Source organism: Myotis yumanensis, unplaced genomic scaffold (assembly GCF_028538775.1).
Source record: "Myotis yumanensis isolate MYYU_CA2020_CCGP unplaced genomic scaffold, mMyoYum1.0.hap1 SCAF_2, whole genome shotgun sequence".
NCBI lineage: Eukaryota > Metazoa > Chordata > Mammalia > Chiroptera > Vespertilionidae > Myotis > Myotis yumanensis.
In genome coordinates this window covers 209,776,762-209,793,500 of record NW_027223753.1, presented here as the reverse complement: position 1 = coordinate 209,793,500, position 16,739 = coordinate 209,776,762, and the positions used below count along the sequence as shown (strand labels likewise).

Sequence of the window (16,739 nt, the reverse complement as noted above, 5' to 3'; positions counted from 1 at the left end):
CAGGCACCTGCCTGACGCCCTCTTATTTACCATATTTAATTCAAGTTAAGCTATAAAAAAAAAAAAAAGTTAAGCTAAGCAGCAGCCCAACAACTCCTTCCTGAAGCAGGTTTCTCTGAATTTCTTGGGCAGGAAACGGGGGAGAGTGAAAGGTTTGTTTCTATAAACCACTTACTGGAGAGTATTATGCTGAGCGAAATAAGCCAGTCAGAGAAAGACAAGTATCACATGATCTCACCCATATGTAGAATCTAATGAACCCAATAAACTGATGGCCAAAAATAGACCCAAACACACAGCAGCATGAGCAGACTGTTGACTCTCAGAGGGAAAGCAGGGGAGGGTGCGTGGGAAGAGATCAACCAATGAACTTGTATGCATATATGCATAACCCAGGATACAGGCTATGGGGTGGTGAGGGCCTGGTGGGGTGTGTGTGTGTGGGGCGGGGGGCGACGGGGGGTGGGAAGGGTAGGAGCGGGCTGGAAGAGTTAATGGGGGGAAATGGAGGACCTATGTAATACTTTCAACAACAAACAGCTTAAATCAATATCCCCAAAAGGCAGCTTCAGGTGGCAAAACTTTGGTCCCTTCACAAGGAAATTGCTGAGATGGCTGGTCCTCCTGCTGCACTCTGACCCCATGCACCCCAGTGACACTAGGAACTCTGGGTGGCTGCCCACCTCTGCTGTCTGAGTGGAATCTCGCCGTCACTGCCTCTGTGTGTTGCTGGCAAGGCGGTGAGTGCATTGGCAAGGTCTTGGCCGTGCTTCTAGACTGCTCCTCCAGTGGCCAAGGGAGAGTCAGCACCTACCAAGGCAGGGAATGGCTGAGGAGCAACTGATCTGGGTAGTCTGGCCTCTGCGTGGACCGTGTTATTTTTCACAGCCTTTCCTTCCTGTCCTGCCTGCCCCTGGGTCACCACAGACAGAGGCCATGTGATGACCCACCTACTGCTTGGGACTTGGCCCTGCACCTTGCTTTGACCGTGGAATATGAGGTGATGTTATGTAAGCCACTTCTGAAAGAGCAGGTTCCGAGTGTCTGCTCCCTGAACTGCCCTGCAGGCAAGGGGGCTGGGAAGATGCCGGGGCTGGCCAGCAGACCCTGAGCAACGGATGAGTTTGCTGTGAAAGAGAGGCTAAGGGACGGCCTGGCTATAGCAACCAGACAGCCTCAATTGCCTGCTTTGTTAGCCTTTTATTGTAACTGCAGTTTGAGATAAAGTTTATCTTTAGATACAATCAATAGGGTGAGTAATCTTGGAGGACACACGTGTTTACATTATCCTCTAGGCAAGGGCATCCAAGGATTAAGCGTAAGCATTTTAGTAAACACCGGGGTCTGCATGTGCACAGACTTGTTTGGAAAGGTCAGCTAACTAGGGGCACTGCCTTTGGCATGCCCCTGAGTCGGAATTCCGATAAACAGGGCAGGTGGCCTTTCACACACTTCCCTTTTCTCGAATGTCCTTCTTACAAACTTTCCAACCAAGTCTCATTTGCACCCTAACAGGATCTTCACTGTAGCTCTTCTGACTAATACAGCATGGGTATGAATACAGCATGGGTAGGCGTGACCAGCCACCATTAGTATATAAGAGTGTCCACTGGAATGTTCTGTGATGACAGATATGCTCTATATCTGTGCTGTCCAGTGATATGATGGCCACTGACCACATATGGCTCTTGAGCACTTGAAATGTGGCTAGTATGATGAAGGCCCTGAATTTTAAATGTTATTTACTTTTCATTAATTTAGATTTAAATCTAAATAGCCACATTTGGCTACCGGATTGGGGCATCTGAAGTTCAGGGGAGAGGCCCAGTGGAGTGGCATATTTGGGATTCATAAGTGTAGAGTTAACTTATGTAAGTATGTATGGAACCCTGGCATGTGTATACAAGATTTCAGTGTATGTCTGTTTTCTAGGGGCAAATATAATCCATAATTTTGTCAGATTCCCAAATGGATCTTAGCCCCCAAAGTTAAGAGGATTCCTTGGGTCCCTCAGGGTCCCAGATGTAGCCTGTTTTGTTTCGTTTTTGTTTCGGGAGGCAGTCAGTGTTATGCTCAGGAACCGAATCTGTCTTTGCCAGCAATTTATTTAGCGCAGGTTCACTGTGGGGATTTCACAAGCCAATAGCATGCAGGATAATGTCTCTTAATTAGCAAGACATACTCCAAACGACTGACAGATTAATGGCACCATTGTTCCAGGTGAGGGGAGATGGAGGAATAAAGTCCAAATTTAATACGAAACGTACCTTTTTATACCAGGAGGCGACCAACCAAAGAGGGAGAATGCCTCACCAGGACAGGAATGAGTGCCCCAGCGGTCTTGGGAGAGATTTTAGTTAGCAAAGAGTCCTCACCCAAACCGAACCTCTCCAGTGGTCTGCACACACTCTCAGTATTTGGGGTCTCAGTGTCCCCTTGCCGCAGTTGCTTCTCCACTTGTTCATCCATGAGCCCCAGTGGGGGCTCTCAGCAGCTGGGATGCCAACTGCTTATCAACTGACAACAGATGGAGTGGATGTCAGTCATCCACCTCACAAGCGTCCTGAAGAGGAGATTAGGGCTGTGTTGACCTGACAAGGTCCTCAACCATGTGAGTTGTCCTTGGGTTTCTGACTCCCTTACTCCCTCACGCATTCTAATTCCTTGGCTGCTTCAACCATCTCTGCTCTTCTTCCTCCTCTTGGCCATGCTGGGTGTCCTGCATGACTACAGCAGCCCCTCTGCCGGTTTGATTCCTGGTCAGGGCACAGGCCCGGGTTGTGGGCTTGATCCCCAGAAGGGGATGTGCAAGAGGCAGCCAATCGATGTTTTTGTTTGTCCTCTTTCCCTCCCTCCCTCTCTACTGTTGTCTTAGCTCAGGCTGAGGGCTTAGACAACAGACATGGATTTCTCCCAGTCCTGGAGAAAGTCCCAGATCAAGGCACCGGCAGATTCCTCCCTCTTCTTCTCACTGTGACCTCACATGGGAGAAGGGGCAAAGGAACACTCTGGGTCTCTTTTACAAGGGCAGTAACCCCATTCATGAGGCCCTACCTCCAATGCCACCACATTGGGGGTTAGAATTTAACAAATAAATTTCTGGGGCTATAAACAGTCCGTCTATAGCACATGGTTATGCACTTCTCTGGACTTAGTTTCCATCGTATCTAATAAAAGAGTAATATGCAAATTGACCCTCACTCCAACACAAAGATGGCCGCCCCCATGTGGACACAAGATGGCCAGCAGGAGGAGGGCAGTTGAGGGGGACCAGGCCAGCAGGGGGAGGGCAGTTGGGGACCAGGCTAGCAGGGAAGGCATTTGGGGGCAATCAGGCCAGCAGGGGAGGGCATTTGGTGGCAAGTAGGCCAGCAGGGGACGGCAGTTGGGGGGGGATCAGGCCAGCAGGGGAGGGCAGTTGGGGGCAATCGGGCCGGCAGGGGAGCAGTTAGGTGTCGATCAGGCTGGCAGGGGAGTGGTTAGGGACTGATCAGGCTGGCAGGCAGAAGCCGTTAGGGGCAATTAGGCAGGCAGGCAGGCAAGTGGTTGGGAGCCAGCAGTCCTAAATTGTGAGAGGGATGTCTGACTGCCCATTTAGGCCCGATTCCACACTGGCCAGTCGGACATCTCTAAACGGGCAGTCAGACATCCCTTGAGGGGTCCCAGATTGGAGAGGATGCAGGCTGGGCTGAGGGACATACCCTCCGAATTTCGTGCACCGGGCCTCTAGTCCTATATAACAAAAGGGTAATATGCAAATAGACTGAACGGCAGAACAACTGAAAAATCAATCAAAGCATAATATGCTAATGATATGCTATGGCTGCTCAACTGCTTACTATGACATGCACTGTTCACCAGGGGGCAGACAGTCGCTATGATGTGCACTGACCACCAGGGGGCAGATGCTCCAACTGATAGGTTAGCTTGCTGCTGGGGTCTGGCTGATTGACCTAGACTGAGCAAGATGGGCCAGACATGCCCTGTAGCCCTTCCATGGTCCCTCCCTGGCTAATCGGGCACCGGTGGTGTCCCTCAGCCTGGCCTGCGCCCTCTCATATTCCGGGACCCCTCGGGGGATGTCAGAGCACCGGTTTCAACCCAATCCTGCAGGCCACTCCCCTTGGGAGGGCACCAGACACAGGGCTCATGGCTGGCGAGTGCTGCTGTGGGAGTGTGAGCCTCTCCTGATCTGAACTGATTGGGTATGAGCCTGCGACAGGCACAGTGGGGCTTGGATGAGCCGAAGCGGCAGGTAGGAGCTGCAGGCAGCTTTGGACTGCGGGTTTTGGCCTGATCCCTGCAGGCCACCCAGAGGGACCCCACCCATGCACGAATTCGTGCACTGGGCCTCTAGTTTACTAATGGGATTAGTAACTTCTGCCTTTGAGAGTGGTACATAGCTTGGCACTTAACAATAGCTACTTTTATCACTGAATTGGGCTCTAATTAGATATTGACTGTGGGCTCTTTGAAGACAACAGTTCTATCTTTTCCTTGATTTTCTGGTAGAAAAGATCCACAGTCCCTTATTTGGAATTCTGAAATGTAAAAATTCTAAAAACGGAAAGGGGCGGCTAGGCCTGTTTCCTGTAGGTTCAGTGGACCGCGAGACTGAAGTGGTGAGGCACCAGCGTTGTCTACTGAACTTTCCCAGGCGTGAGCAGCTATGTCATCAGCTTTTCGGAAGGCAGCCGTCCCGACAGCTGGAACACCAAGAGCGAAGCCAGCCTGGCTTTTGAAAACATCTGGGCCTGCTGGAGAAAAAGAAAGATTTCAAACTTCGTGCAAATGACCCCTGGAAAAAGCAAGAATACCTCAGAGCTCTTCGAGAGAAAGCTCTTGAAAAAAATCCAGATGAATTCTACTATAAAATGACTCAAGTTAAACTCCGGGATGGAGGTCATGTTATCCCGGAGACGAAGGAAGAAGTAACTCCAGAACAGCTGAAACTGAGGAGAACTCAGGATGTCAAATATATAGAAATGAAAAGGGTTGTGGAAGCTAAGAAAATCAAAAGACAAAGAGCTCCACCTGCTGGATTTCCAGGGGGAAGCAACAGAATAAGCATGTGTTCTTTTTTGACACTAAAAAGGAATTTGGACGGTTTGACATTGCAACTCGCCTGCGAACTGCCCTGGAGTTAGTGGACAGAGTCTTTAATAGACACCCCCTCTCCCGCATAGAGATCTTGCAGAAGGAGGAATGAAAGGAGTTACTCATCAGACTCGACTTAAGCGGATAGCTAAAGAAAGCAAAAGCAATATAACTGCCTGACAGCGAATTGAATGCGAGAGGAAATTGTTCATCATTGCACAGAAAATTCAAACACGCAAAGATCTTCTGGATAAAACTCGGAAGGTGAAGGTGAAGAAAGAAATGGTGAACTCCCCTGCTATTTACAAATTTCAGAGTCGCCGGAATTGTTGAAGTGTTATAGATAAGCCTTATCATTCCAAATGGAAAAGAATTCTATGTCCTTCCCCCCAGTAACTTCAAATTCCATTTGTATAAATGAGATGGTGTTCCTGTTTGTAATTATAATTTATTGCAGATCTGACATTTGATATAAACAACATTAATGCTCCTTTCCCCGTTAAAAACAAATAAACAAACAAACAAATAAATAAATACGGAAAGGGTTTTTTTTTTCCCCCTTATAAGTTTGGTGCTAAGATTTAAGTTGCTGCAAAATCTGACCTGACCTGAGCTGATTCTCTCTCATCATTGATGTTTCTATCTCTCTCCCTCCCTTCCTCTCTGGCCCTAAACTATGTCCTGAGATGGTCAAAGGCAAGGACCGGCACCCCTGCCAGCCAGACTCTGTCTCGGGAGAGCTGCCAAAGCAGAATGAAGGCGCCAGCATCGGAGGGGTCGGAGGGTGAGGGCACAGTCGTCTAGGAGGGGGCATGAGTCTGCTGAACAGCTGGTTAAAAATGGGAAAGAGAGCCAGCTGTGGCTGTGCTGTGAGGGGAAGATGGGGACACGCTGGGGCTGTGGCACCCATCGCTGTGTCTCCTGAAAACAGCTCAGCAGTTGCTGCAAAATGAGGTTTGCAACGTGGAACTGACTTTAGCCACAACCATCCCTGGCGTGAGGGCTGTCTTCTGGGCTCCTGGTGAGTTTTTCCACCCTCCTGGGTGGTCCCCAGGCATCCGCACTCGTGGATCAGAGCTGTGATGGTCAGTGTTTCAAAATTGTAAAATATGCATGATGTAAAATGCAGTGTTTTGCCCTTTCTAGTGTACTGTTCTGTGCACAAAGTGCAGTCACATTGCTGTGTGACCATCACCACCACAGAGGGTCAGGCTACACCGTCCCCAGTGGTTCAGTCGCTCAGCTGGATGTTGCTGGGAAGGTCTTGTGTAGATGTGGTTAATTAACATCTACCACCTTTAAGTGAAAGCGACGAATCTAGGTTCTTTGGATGGGCCTCATTCAATTGGTCGAAAAGGTCTTAAGCCCGGCCGGTGTGGCTCAGTGATTGAGCGTCGACCTATGAATTAGGAGGTCATGGTTTGATTCCTGGTCAGAGCGCATGTCTGGGCTGCAGGCTCAATTTTCCAGTAGGGAGAGTGCAGGAAGCCACCAATGAAAGATTCTCATCATTCATTGATGTTTCTCTCTCCCTCTCCCTTCCTTTCTTAAATCAATTAAAAACAATTTTTTTAAAGAGAAAAAGGTCTTAAAATCAAAACTCAAGTTCTTCTGGGGAAGAAGAAATTCTGCCTCAAGCCTGCAGCATGGATTCAGCCTGATCTTCCGGCCCACTGACTTGCCCTGCAAAGTGTGGACTCGGCACCCATCTGTCTCTGTCCTGTCTCTGTCATTGCTTATGTTTCTCCCTGACTGACAGTCTGCCTCTCCCATGGGGCTAAGGCTCTCTGAAGGCAGGAGCTGCCTTTTTTGTGGTTGTGTTCAGTTAGCATAGTGCATAGTAGCTGCTTATAAAAATGCAGTTACACCAGTATTTACACAGAAGTGGCTTGAAAGGCAGACTCATGGGAGAGAGCTCTCCCACTGTGCTGATGGCCTGATGAATGAGCCTTGATCATGTACATGGGTCATTTTGTTTCCCCTTCTTCTTATGACCATCACCCACTCCTACCTACTCCAGGTGGCTTTTCCCACTTGGGTGACAGGAATAATCTCTAGGACCCTCCTCTTGGTGGGTCCTGTGGCCCCTGAGATTGCTGTTGCTTCCTCTGGAAATCCCACCCTGACCTCAAAGACCTGGTTAATGGCTCCCCTATAGGCTCCCATTGCACCCAAGACTTCTATGTCAGACCCATCACATCCATTTAGTCATCCATCCAATCAATGCCTCCTCTGTGGAGTGTCAGAGATCTGGTGGTGAACAAAACAGTTGCTGTCCTCATGGAGCTTACCTCTTAGCAGGGAAGGCAGATAATAAGTATATTGCATGTTAGGGAATAAACTTAAAACAGGGAAGGAGGATGTGAAATGTCATGGGAGGAAGTCCTTGTGTATCAGTCAGCTATTCCTGTGGTAATGCTGCATAACAAACACCCCAGACAGACACACAGTGGGGAGCTCAGAATCCAGCAGCATTTGGAGAATTCAACTTGATGAGATTGACCTGGCAGGAGTGTGGATAGAAAGGAGAGGGGTGCAAGCACTGATCCCTGGGGCACCCCAATATTGATGGCTGGGACTAGGAGAAGACCCTGAGGAGGGAGCTCTGATGTGGGAGGAGGAGCAGGACACCGTGGGCCCTAAGAAGCCTGGTGGAGATGGCACGTTGAGAAGTGGGAGTGACCAGCTGGTCAGCTGCCCAGGGGCCAGACCAGGAGAGGCCTGAGAACAGACGCTGGACTTAGCAACATGGAGAGATGTTCGGGTGGGGCCATGGGCGACCTGACTGGACGATGGCAAGTTTGCCGGGTAAAGCAGAAGTGTGGGTCGTCATTAGAAAGAGAGGAGGTGGGTGGGATTTGTGAATGCACAGTGACCTTGCTTCTGGGCTTGGACACAATCACCAGCGGCCCAGCTATGCCTCCTTCCATCACGTCTGGAGCAGCCTTGTCTGGGCTTGCGTCTGGGAGGTTTCATCCAGGGAACCCACTGGGTCTGGCCACGAGGGCTATGTTGGTTCCAGGCGCCAGGGGCCGCTTGTGTTTCTTCTCCTCACGTGGGAGTCTCCAGACAGCTCCCAGCTCGAGCAGGTTGACACCGACTACTCCGAGAATCACCGTCATCTCTCCGCAGCTGCTGTGGGTTCTGGTGATTTCTCAGCAGTCGTAACATAGGGGGCCTGTCCTCAGCTCTAGCACTGACCTTCCCCACGGCTTTGAGAACAGCAATGAGGTCCCCCAGGAGTGATGGCTAATGTTATGTGTCACCTTGGCTGGGCCGTGGGGCCCACCTATGTGGTCGAACACGTCTAGATGCTGCCGTGTGAAGGTGTGTAATATGAGATTCACGTGTAAGTCAGTGACTCCAAGGAAAGCAGATTCCCCGCCATAATCCGTATGATGGGTGGGCCTCGTTCAGTCAGTGGAAGGCCAAGAACAAAGACTGAGTTTCTCAAAGAAGGAGGTCAGATGACAGCTAGCTAGCTAGATGACATAAATAGATAGATGGTAAATATGCAGATGATAGACAGATGGATAGACAAATGATAGATAGATAGATGAAAGATAGACAGATAGATAGATAGATAGATGAAAGATAGATGGATAAATAGCTAAATGATTGTCCTGGAAGGGGCTGGCAGGGCATGGCCGGCTTCTAGGACATGGTGGGTCATGGTAGGGTTGGCAGTGGGCTGTCCAGACAGCCTGCCGACCTCACGGAGTCGGGTTAGCTGAATGCATTCCCGCTGACCCACAGCAATGCCCATTGCTTACAGAGTGCGGATTTGTGGGTGAGCCCTGCTGGGCCCTGGGGTGGAAAATCAGGTGCTGGGCTTTGTGCCTGCGCAGCAGACTGCTGGCCTCACGGGAATCCTGCAGACCAAGCACATAGCAGCCTTTGTGTGAGGGGGACCGAGTCAGCGCCCAGGTTGCAGAATGCCAAGCTGCTGAGGGCAGGCTAAGCGGGGCTGGGAGACACTGCGACGGGGACGGCCTGCGAGGGTGGCTGTGAGGGTGCGTGCGTTCTACACACATGGATTGACCTGGGGAGGCACAAAGATGAGTAAGAAACTTCTCACCGTCTGGATTGCCCATCACCAAGCTCCCAGGGGGTGGGGACGGCATTTTCCTTTGCTGTGGGTGGGTGTGAGTTAGTACAACGCTCCCCAGAGGCCACGCTACCGACAAACACCAAAAGCCTTAACACCAGGAAACATCAAAAGTCTAAAAGCTGACGGATGGCCCTGGCTGGTTTGGCTCAGTGGATAGAGCGTCTGCCTGTGGACTGAAGGGTCCTGGGTTCGATTCCAGTCAGGGGCATGTGCCTGGGTTGCAAGCTCGATCCCCAGTAGGGAGCGTGCAGGAGGTAACCAATCAATGATTCTCCCTCATCATTGATGTTTCTATCATTCTTTCCCTCTCCCTTCCTCTCTGAAATCAATAAAAATATTTTTTTAAAAAAGCTGATGGGTGGCAGGTCCCCTCAGGGAAGGCATCCTCAGTGATAAGTGGACAGGCCATAGAGAAGCCAAGAAGGGGCCAGGCCTTGCCGATCACTGTGTCGGCTGACAGTGGCAGGCCTGACAGGGCCCTGGTTTAAGGGACATCATGCCCAGGAAGGACACATCAGCAGGGTCGACACCAGGGTGAACCCATGGAGGAAGGTCCAGGGGTGTTCCACGTTTGTAACAGTGAACTTGCCGGCCTTCTGGATGCACACAGATGCCACTATAGGGACCCCCCCACCCCCCGAGCTGGAATGATAGGCCCTTTCATTGCGTGGTATTTCCTGTCTTTCCTGAGACAGAAATTACAAATGCGCATAACTTTTGTTGGCAGGAAGAAGTGATAGAGGTAATTCTGTTTTGAAAAACTGTGCCCTCAGCTTGTAGCTGTGGGGTCGGGGACCACGTGTCTAGCCTTGTTTCTTAGTTTCCTTGTCTGTGACACGGGTCTGAGGACCCACAAGGAGGGTGGCCATGACCACACAGGACCACACAGGCAGACAGCGGGAATGCATCCGGTGGCAGGGATGAGCCTTCACTGTCCCCCAGGCGAGGGGTGGCCGAGAGCCGCTAGGAGAGCCACTGCTGGGGGTGCCTGCAGGTCAGTGCCTGGGCTCTCAGCCAGGCCCCGTTTCTGCTGACTGGACAGCCTCCCTCATGAGCTCACGCTTTCGGACGAATCCCCTGACGCCTGCATCCTGTCCCCGGCGTATATAGGGAGGCCCCGCGCCCGGCTCCCCACTGTGCCACCCAGAGGCCTGCTGAGTCCCGGGTCCTGCAGCCCCGACGCCCACCATGGACATCGCCATCCAGCACCCCTGGTTCAGGCGCGCCCTGGGCCCCTTCCACCCCAGCCGGCTCTTCGACCAGTTTTTTGGCGAGGGCCTCTTCGAGTGCGACCTGCTGCCCTTCCTGTCCTCCACCGTCAGCCCCTACTACCGCCAGTCCCTGTTCCGCACCGTGCTGGACTCTGGCATCTCTGAGGTGAGGCAGGTGGTCGGGGAGGGCTGGGCGGGGGTACCTGGAGGACCAGTGGCTGGGATTTCTGAGGGCTGCCCTGGAGCTCCGAGCTCTCCTCTCACTCTCCTCTCACTGTGTGGAGTGCATGGCGACAGCCGCGGGGCGCTTCCCCCCTCGCCCCAGTCCCTCCTGATGGCAGAGGCCCGTTGGGCGCCCCCTACAGCAGAGACTCCTGTGCCTCTGGAGAGGGGTTGAGAGGCAGCCAGCCTGGACCCGACCGCTGTCTTTTCCTCCATCAGCTCATGACTCATATGTGGTTTGTAATGCACCAACCACATGCTGGAAGCCCCAAGAGCAACCCCACCAAGGCAAGTTCGATGGCCGACGCGAGCTGTGTGTTCAGCAGCAGAAGCCTGGGTGGGGGGGTGTTGTAAATGTTTCCCTCCACGTCCCGCGTGGTTCAGGGTTCAGGATCTGGAAGAGGAGCCGCACACAAATGAAAGAGAAGAGACAAGAGATAATTTGGAAATATTCGGGTGCCGGGGTCCAGGCCCAGCGGGCCAGGGGTTCCCAAAGGTGTGGACGGAGTCGGCGAAGAATGATTTACACGGAGACAGCGTTCATAGCTCTCTAGCTCTCTTTAGTCTCCGTGGATCTTCCTGTGCCTGGCTGAGGCCACAGAGAAAGATCCGGAGGCAACTGAGCCTTTATTTTATAGTCAGAGGTAAACAAGGTAGTGGTTACCATAGTTACACTGTTCTTGTGAGTTTCACTTGTTTTTGTTTTTGTTCTTGCTGCACTTCGCCCATTAGCTTCCCAGATAAGATCTAGGGAGCCTCATAAGGTCAAGCCTAATTATGTTTAAGAGGACTGTGCCCTCTAAGCTGGGACTTGTTTGTGACTTTGCCAACAGGTCAGTCCGAGGCTCAACCCTATATCGGCTCCCCACAGGGGGGGTGCTGCCCAGGTCCCCAGCAGAGGGCCTATGGGAAGCCCTGGTCGGCCAGCAGAGAGGCAGAGTGGGCTCATCCCGCACCGGCCCAGGTGCCCAAGGCCAGGCCCAAAGGAAAGGCAGCGAGAGCCACCCGTCTTCCCTCCCCAAGACGGACCCCAGGCCCCGAGTGCTGGGTGCCAGGTCTGCCCACCTTTTAAACCAGGGGTGGGACCTTTCTCCTGCCAGGGGCCATTTGGGTATTTATAACATCACTCTCGGCCATACAGAACGATCAACTTAAAAATTAGCGTGCTCTATTTGGTCGAACGTTTCATGACCTCACCCCTAATGCCTTGGCAGGGCCAGACCAAACGATTCCAGGGGCCTTATGCGGCCCGAGGGCTGGGCAGTCCCCACCCTGGTCTGAACGCAGGCCTGCCCAGAGCTGACACACGCGGATCTACCCCAGCTGCTAGGACAGCCTAAACACAGGTTCTGCGTGAGGAGGAGCAGGGCCCGGAAGTGCTCTGTGTGCAGGTGTCAGCCACCTCGTGGGCTGTTGGGCTCGGCCAGTCGACGGGAAAGGACAGGGCCCCAGGCTGTTGACGGTGGTCAGGGGAAGCCAGGGCTTTAGTCCAGGTGCTAGGTCCACCCACCCAGACAGCCAACAACCAACCTTACCCAACCAACCAGCCAGCCAGCCAACCAGTAGCCAACCAGCCGGCCATCCCATAGCAGCTGCCCGGCTGCAACCGGCCAGCGGGCCCGCTACCAACCAGACATCCGCAGACACCACCGCCTTGCACCCAGGTCTGGCTGTCAGCCAAGTGTCCACACAGCCCCAGTCCCTGGTCCCCTGTGTGTGTCTAAGGTAGCCGTGGGCAAACTACGGCCCACGGGCCAGATCCGGCCCGTTTGAAATGAATAAAACTAAAAAAAAAAAAAAGACCGTACCCTTTTATGTAATGATGTTTACTTTGAATTTATATTAGTTCACACAAACACTCCATCCATGCTTTTGTTCCGGCCCTCCGGTCCAGTTTAAGAACCCATTGTGGCCCTCGGGTCAAAAAGTTTGCCCACCCCTGGTCTAAGGAGAGGCCAGCGCTGTGACCTGCAGTGTCTGTCCTGATAACTGGGGACGGAGCCGCCGGCCACTCCACCCTGGCCGCTCTGGCCGGCCCGGCAGGGACCACAGCAGCCAGTCCCCTCCCCGAGCCTCGGCCCAGGGAGACCCACACGAGTGTTTGGGTTCCAGGTCCGATCCGACCGGGACAAGTTTGCCATCTTCCTGGACGTGAAGCACTTCTCCCCGGAGGACCTCACCGTGAAGGTGCAGGAGGACTTCGTGGAGATCCACGGCAAGCACAGCGAGAGGCAGGTGAGCCCCGAGCCGTGAGAGGGCCGCCCCCGGGCTCTGGGATCCAGGCTTCTCCAGGAGGGGTGTCCTGTCCTCAGCGTAGCTGCCGCCCAACCCTGGGGCTGTCCTGCTCCCTTCAGACCACCTGTGCGCTCGATGGGGTGGGATTAGGACGGACCCGCTGAAATTCCGAGCACCAAGCTGGCGAGCTCAGGTTTTGTCATGCGCCCAGCTTTGGAGGGCGAGCGGTGACGACAGTGGAACTGGCATTCATCGGTGCTGCAGATGCTTTGTGTGTGTTTACACTGTCACCCCTTGGCAGCCCTTCACGACCAGCGCTCCGTTATCTTGAGTTGGCTGGTGGCAGGGCCAGGCTCAGGGAGGCCCTTGGCCTGCCCAGTCCCATAGCCAAGGCGGGTTGGGGTGTAAGGGCGCCTGGGCACTGGACCTGGCGGGGCCAGGGTCTCTGGCAGAGCCAGGAGGGGCCCACGGGCGGTCACAGGCATGCACTGTCCCAACGTGAAGTGGACAGGACGTGGGGCCTGCGGGCACCATGTTGGCAGCACCAGCTTCTTGTGGCCGGGGTCAGAGACCGGGCTGCTGGGGGCCAGGCACACAGGTCTCCAAGGGACGGCCCTCGGGGGCTGGGGACATGAGGGCAGGCCCACAGCCCGGCCCTGATGCAGGTGCTGCTGTCCCGGTCAGATGAGCCTGGCTGGGAGGCACCCGGAGGACCTCACCGTGAAGGTGCAGGAAGACTTCAACGGCTGGAGGAGCCGTGGGTGTTGGGGGAGGAGGGGAGGCGCTGTCCATGCCACTTGTTTAGCCGGCTCAGCCCAGGACGCCCTCCCCTGCGGGTTCTCAGCCTTCCCACCTGGAGGAGGGACGCGGCCCAGGGGGCAAATGTGGGCTAGCGCATCCGGGAGAGTGGGTTCCTGAGCTCAGGTGGGCTTTCTGACCCTCAGGTGGATCCAGGGACCCCGAGCCAGAGCAGTCTGTAGGGTCACTGGTACAGGGACACCCTGACCCGGGGCAGGAACAGAACCTTCCATGAGATTTCAGAGGGAGAGTAGTGAGAGGAGCCAACTCCTCAGCAGCGAAGGGCCCGGCCAGGGCAGGACCGCTGTGCAGGGCAGTAGGGGTGGGGGAGTGGGGGTCAGGGGCGGGGAGGGGGTCTCACCAGGAACCCCCGCCTCCCGCTCCCATCTGGGAGAGGCCATGGGCTTGACCCTCGTGCTGTCCAGGAGGCCCTTCTCCCTGGGGCTGCTGCCCCACGGTGGTGCCTGGTGGCCTCTCTGACAGTCCCCCCGCCCCCCCCCCCCCCCAGGACGATCATGGCTACATCTCCCGCGAGTTCCACCGCCGCTACCCGCCTGCCTTCCAGCGTGGACCAGTCGGCTCTCTCCTGCTCCCTGTCTGCCGACGGCATGCTGACCTTCTCTGGCCCCAAGGTCGCATCTGGGGGGGACGCCAGCCACAGCGACCGCGCCATCCCCGTGTCGCGGGAGGAGAAGCCCGGCGCTGCCCCCTCGTCCTGAGCTGGGCCTCCCGTCGGCTGCCACCCGCTGCTGCCCCTGCGACCATCCATCGGGGGAGCCCTAGAACGGGGGCATTTGTCTTCCTTCTCTTTCCTCTTTCTCGTTTCCCTCTCCTCCTCTCCGAGGGAATGAGGGTTTGAGGGCGTAGGTCGAGGTGCTGCGACCTCAGGGTGACCCAGACCCCAACACCGGCCAGTTGGTGCGAGTGACAGCCTTCCCAGCCTCGTTAGACAACTGCCCGTCCTCCTGGGGGACGCAGGCCCGCCGTGGCTGACCGAGAGGCCAGAGAACAGCCCTGCCTCCCAGCCAGCACATCTGATGGGGCAGCAGCACCTGCGTCGGGGCCGGGCTGTGGGCCTGCCCCCGTGTCCCCGGCCCCCGAGGGCCGTCCCTTGGAAACCTGTGTGCCTGGCCCCCAGCAGCCCACGTCTCTCAGACCGCCCTCCCTCCTCCTTCCTCTCTGCAGTCCACTCCTGGGCGTCCAGCCGCCCCTGACAATGCAGCCCCTGGCAGTCAATAAAGAGCAGGTGACACACACCCTGCGCCTGGTGGCCCTGCCGTGTCCATGCGCAGATGGGGAGTCGCGGAGAAGGGGCGCCGCGGCTCAGAGTGGGGGTGTGAGGGAGGACAGGGGCTCGCCTGTTCCTGTCCCACCTCGTCTCTAAGTGACACGTCACGTCCTCGCTTCCAGTCCCTCCACCGGCTTCGCAGGAGGGGAGAGGTTTTCAGAACTCGGAGGGAAGGAGGGAGGAGGGAAGAGGTGGAGAGCCTCAGGCTCCTTCCCCAGTGCTCCTGGGAACTGGGTGCCAGGCGGGGCCTCGCCCTCGGCCTGGCTCCCCGCCCCCCACCCTCCGGGGGCTGCTCTCCGGGCTCCCCTGGGGTGTCCTGTAGGGATCCTACCCCCTAGGTCCCTAAGGGATGAGAAACAGCATTAGGCGTGGCAGGACGCGTCCACCTCTATTTGGCACCAGGCCCTGGCCCCCGCAGGGGAGGCACCGCCCCCACAGCCTCCCCCTCCATGGAAAGGCATGGGGTCTTCAGGGGCTTGGGGAGACCAGAGCGAGCGCCCCCACCAGGAGCGGGAGGCTTCAGTGTTCACCCGACTCCCTAAGGTGGGGAGGAGACAAGGCCTGGGGGCCCACAGCCTCAGGGCAGGGGTGGCTCAGCCAGGGGCCTGGCAGGTGCACCGTGACCACAGAGGGTGAGGTGGGTGGCCAGATGGAGCAGCCAGCGGACATTGTGGCCGCATGGGCTCTGCCTGTGTGGTCAGGCCGGGTAAAGGGTCCTCTCCCGGGGAGCCCAGTAGACAGCCCTTGGGTGGAGCTCTCCCTCTTTCTGGAACAAACTAGATCCCCAGAAGGGAGGACACACGAAGAAAAAAATTTCCCGAAGTGATTCCTTTTCCACACGCAGTGACACGGTGCGCTGTCATTTTAAGTAGAAAGCAACGAACACACACAGACACAGACGCACACATGCACACACCCCGTGTGTCTCCATCACTCTGCGCTTGGCCCCCTCACCCCTGTGGGAGTTTCCCCAGACTCTTCCTACCCCACCCCCCCTCCTTCCAGCAGGAAGGCCCCCACTCCTGCCAGTTAATCCATATCCATAAAGAACATGGGGGCACCCTGGGAAAGCAGTGCCAGATGCAAGATGGCGGCCTGCAGGAGGCTGGTGAAGGAGCTGGAAGAAACTCGCAAACGCGGAATGAAAAACTTCCGTAACATCCAGGTTGATGAAGCCAATGCACTGACGTAGCAAGGGCTCACTGTTCCTGACAACCCTCCCTATGACGAGGGGGCCTTCAGAATCAACTTTCCGGAAGAATACCCATTCAAGCCGCCGCAGGTCACCTTTAAGGCGAAGATCTACCATCCCAACGTCGATGACAAGGGCCAGGTCTGCCTGCAAGTGATCAGCGTCGAAAACTGGAAGCCAGCGATGAAAACCCACCAGGTGATCCAGGCCCTCATTGCGCTGGTGAACGAGCCCCAGCCTGAGCACCCGCTTCGCGCCGACCTGGCCGAGGAATACGCCAAGGACCGAAAACAGTTCTGGACGAATGCCGAGGAGTTCACCAAGAAATACGGGGAGAAGCGGCCTGTGGACTAAAACCTGCCGCGTTGGAGTTCAGCAAGTGAGAGAGACCCCAGGCCCTGCAGACACCCTGCAAAGCAGGGCTCCGTGGGAAATGAACAACGCCACCACCTGGTGTTTGCTTGTGGCAGTGACTAACTTAATACAGTTTTCTTAAATGATACATTTTTTTAAAATACATTTTATTGATTTTTTACAGAGAGAAAGGGAGAGGGACAGAGAGTTAGAAACATCGATCAGCTGCCT

The 16,739-nt window shown here is 55.0% G+C and overlaps 1 protein-coding gene and 2 pseudogenes across 1 annotated transcript; all 3 read left to right on the top strand.

The window, feature by feature from the left end:
- The first annotated feature begins 4,482 nt into the window (after positions 1-4,482).
- Positions 4,483-5,588, top strand: LOC139002329 (probable U3 small nucleolar RNA-associated protein 11 pseudogene; annotated as a pseudogene).
- Positions 5,589-10,396: 4,808 nt separating this feature from the next.
- On the top strand, positions 10,397-14,393 carry CRYAA (crystallin alpha A). The gene is given in 4 exon segments (XM_070403672.1): positions 10,397-10,585; positions 12,754-12,876; positions 14,183-14,224; positions 14,226-14,393. Coding segments are annotated over 4 exon segments (522 nt in total).
- Positions 14,394-16,049: 1,656 nt separating this feature from the next.
- LOC139002328 (ubiquitin-conjugating enzyme E2 L3 pseudogene) lies at positions 16,050-16,508 on the top strand (annotated as a pseudogene).
- The last annotated feature ends 231 nt before the right edge of the window (positions 16,509-16,739 follow it).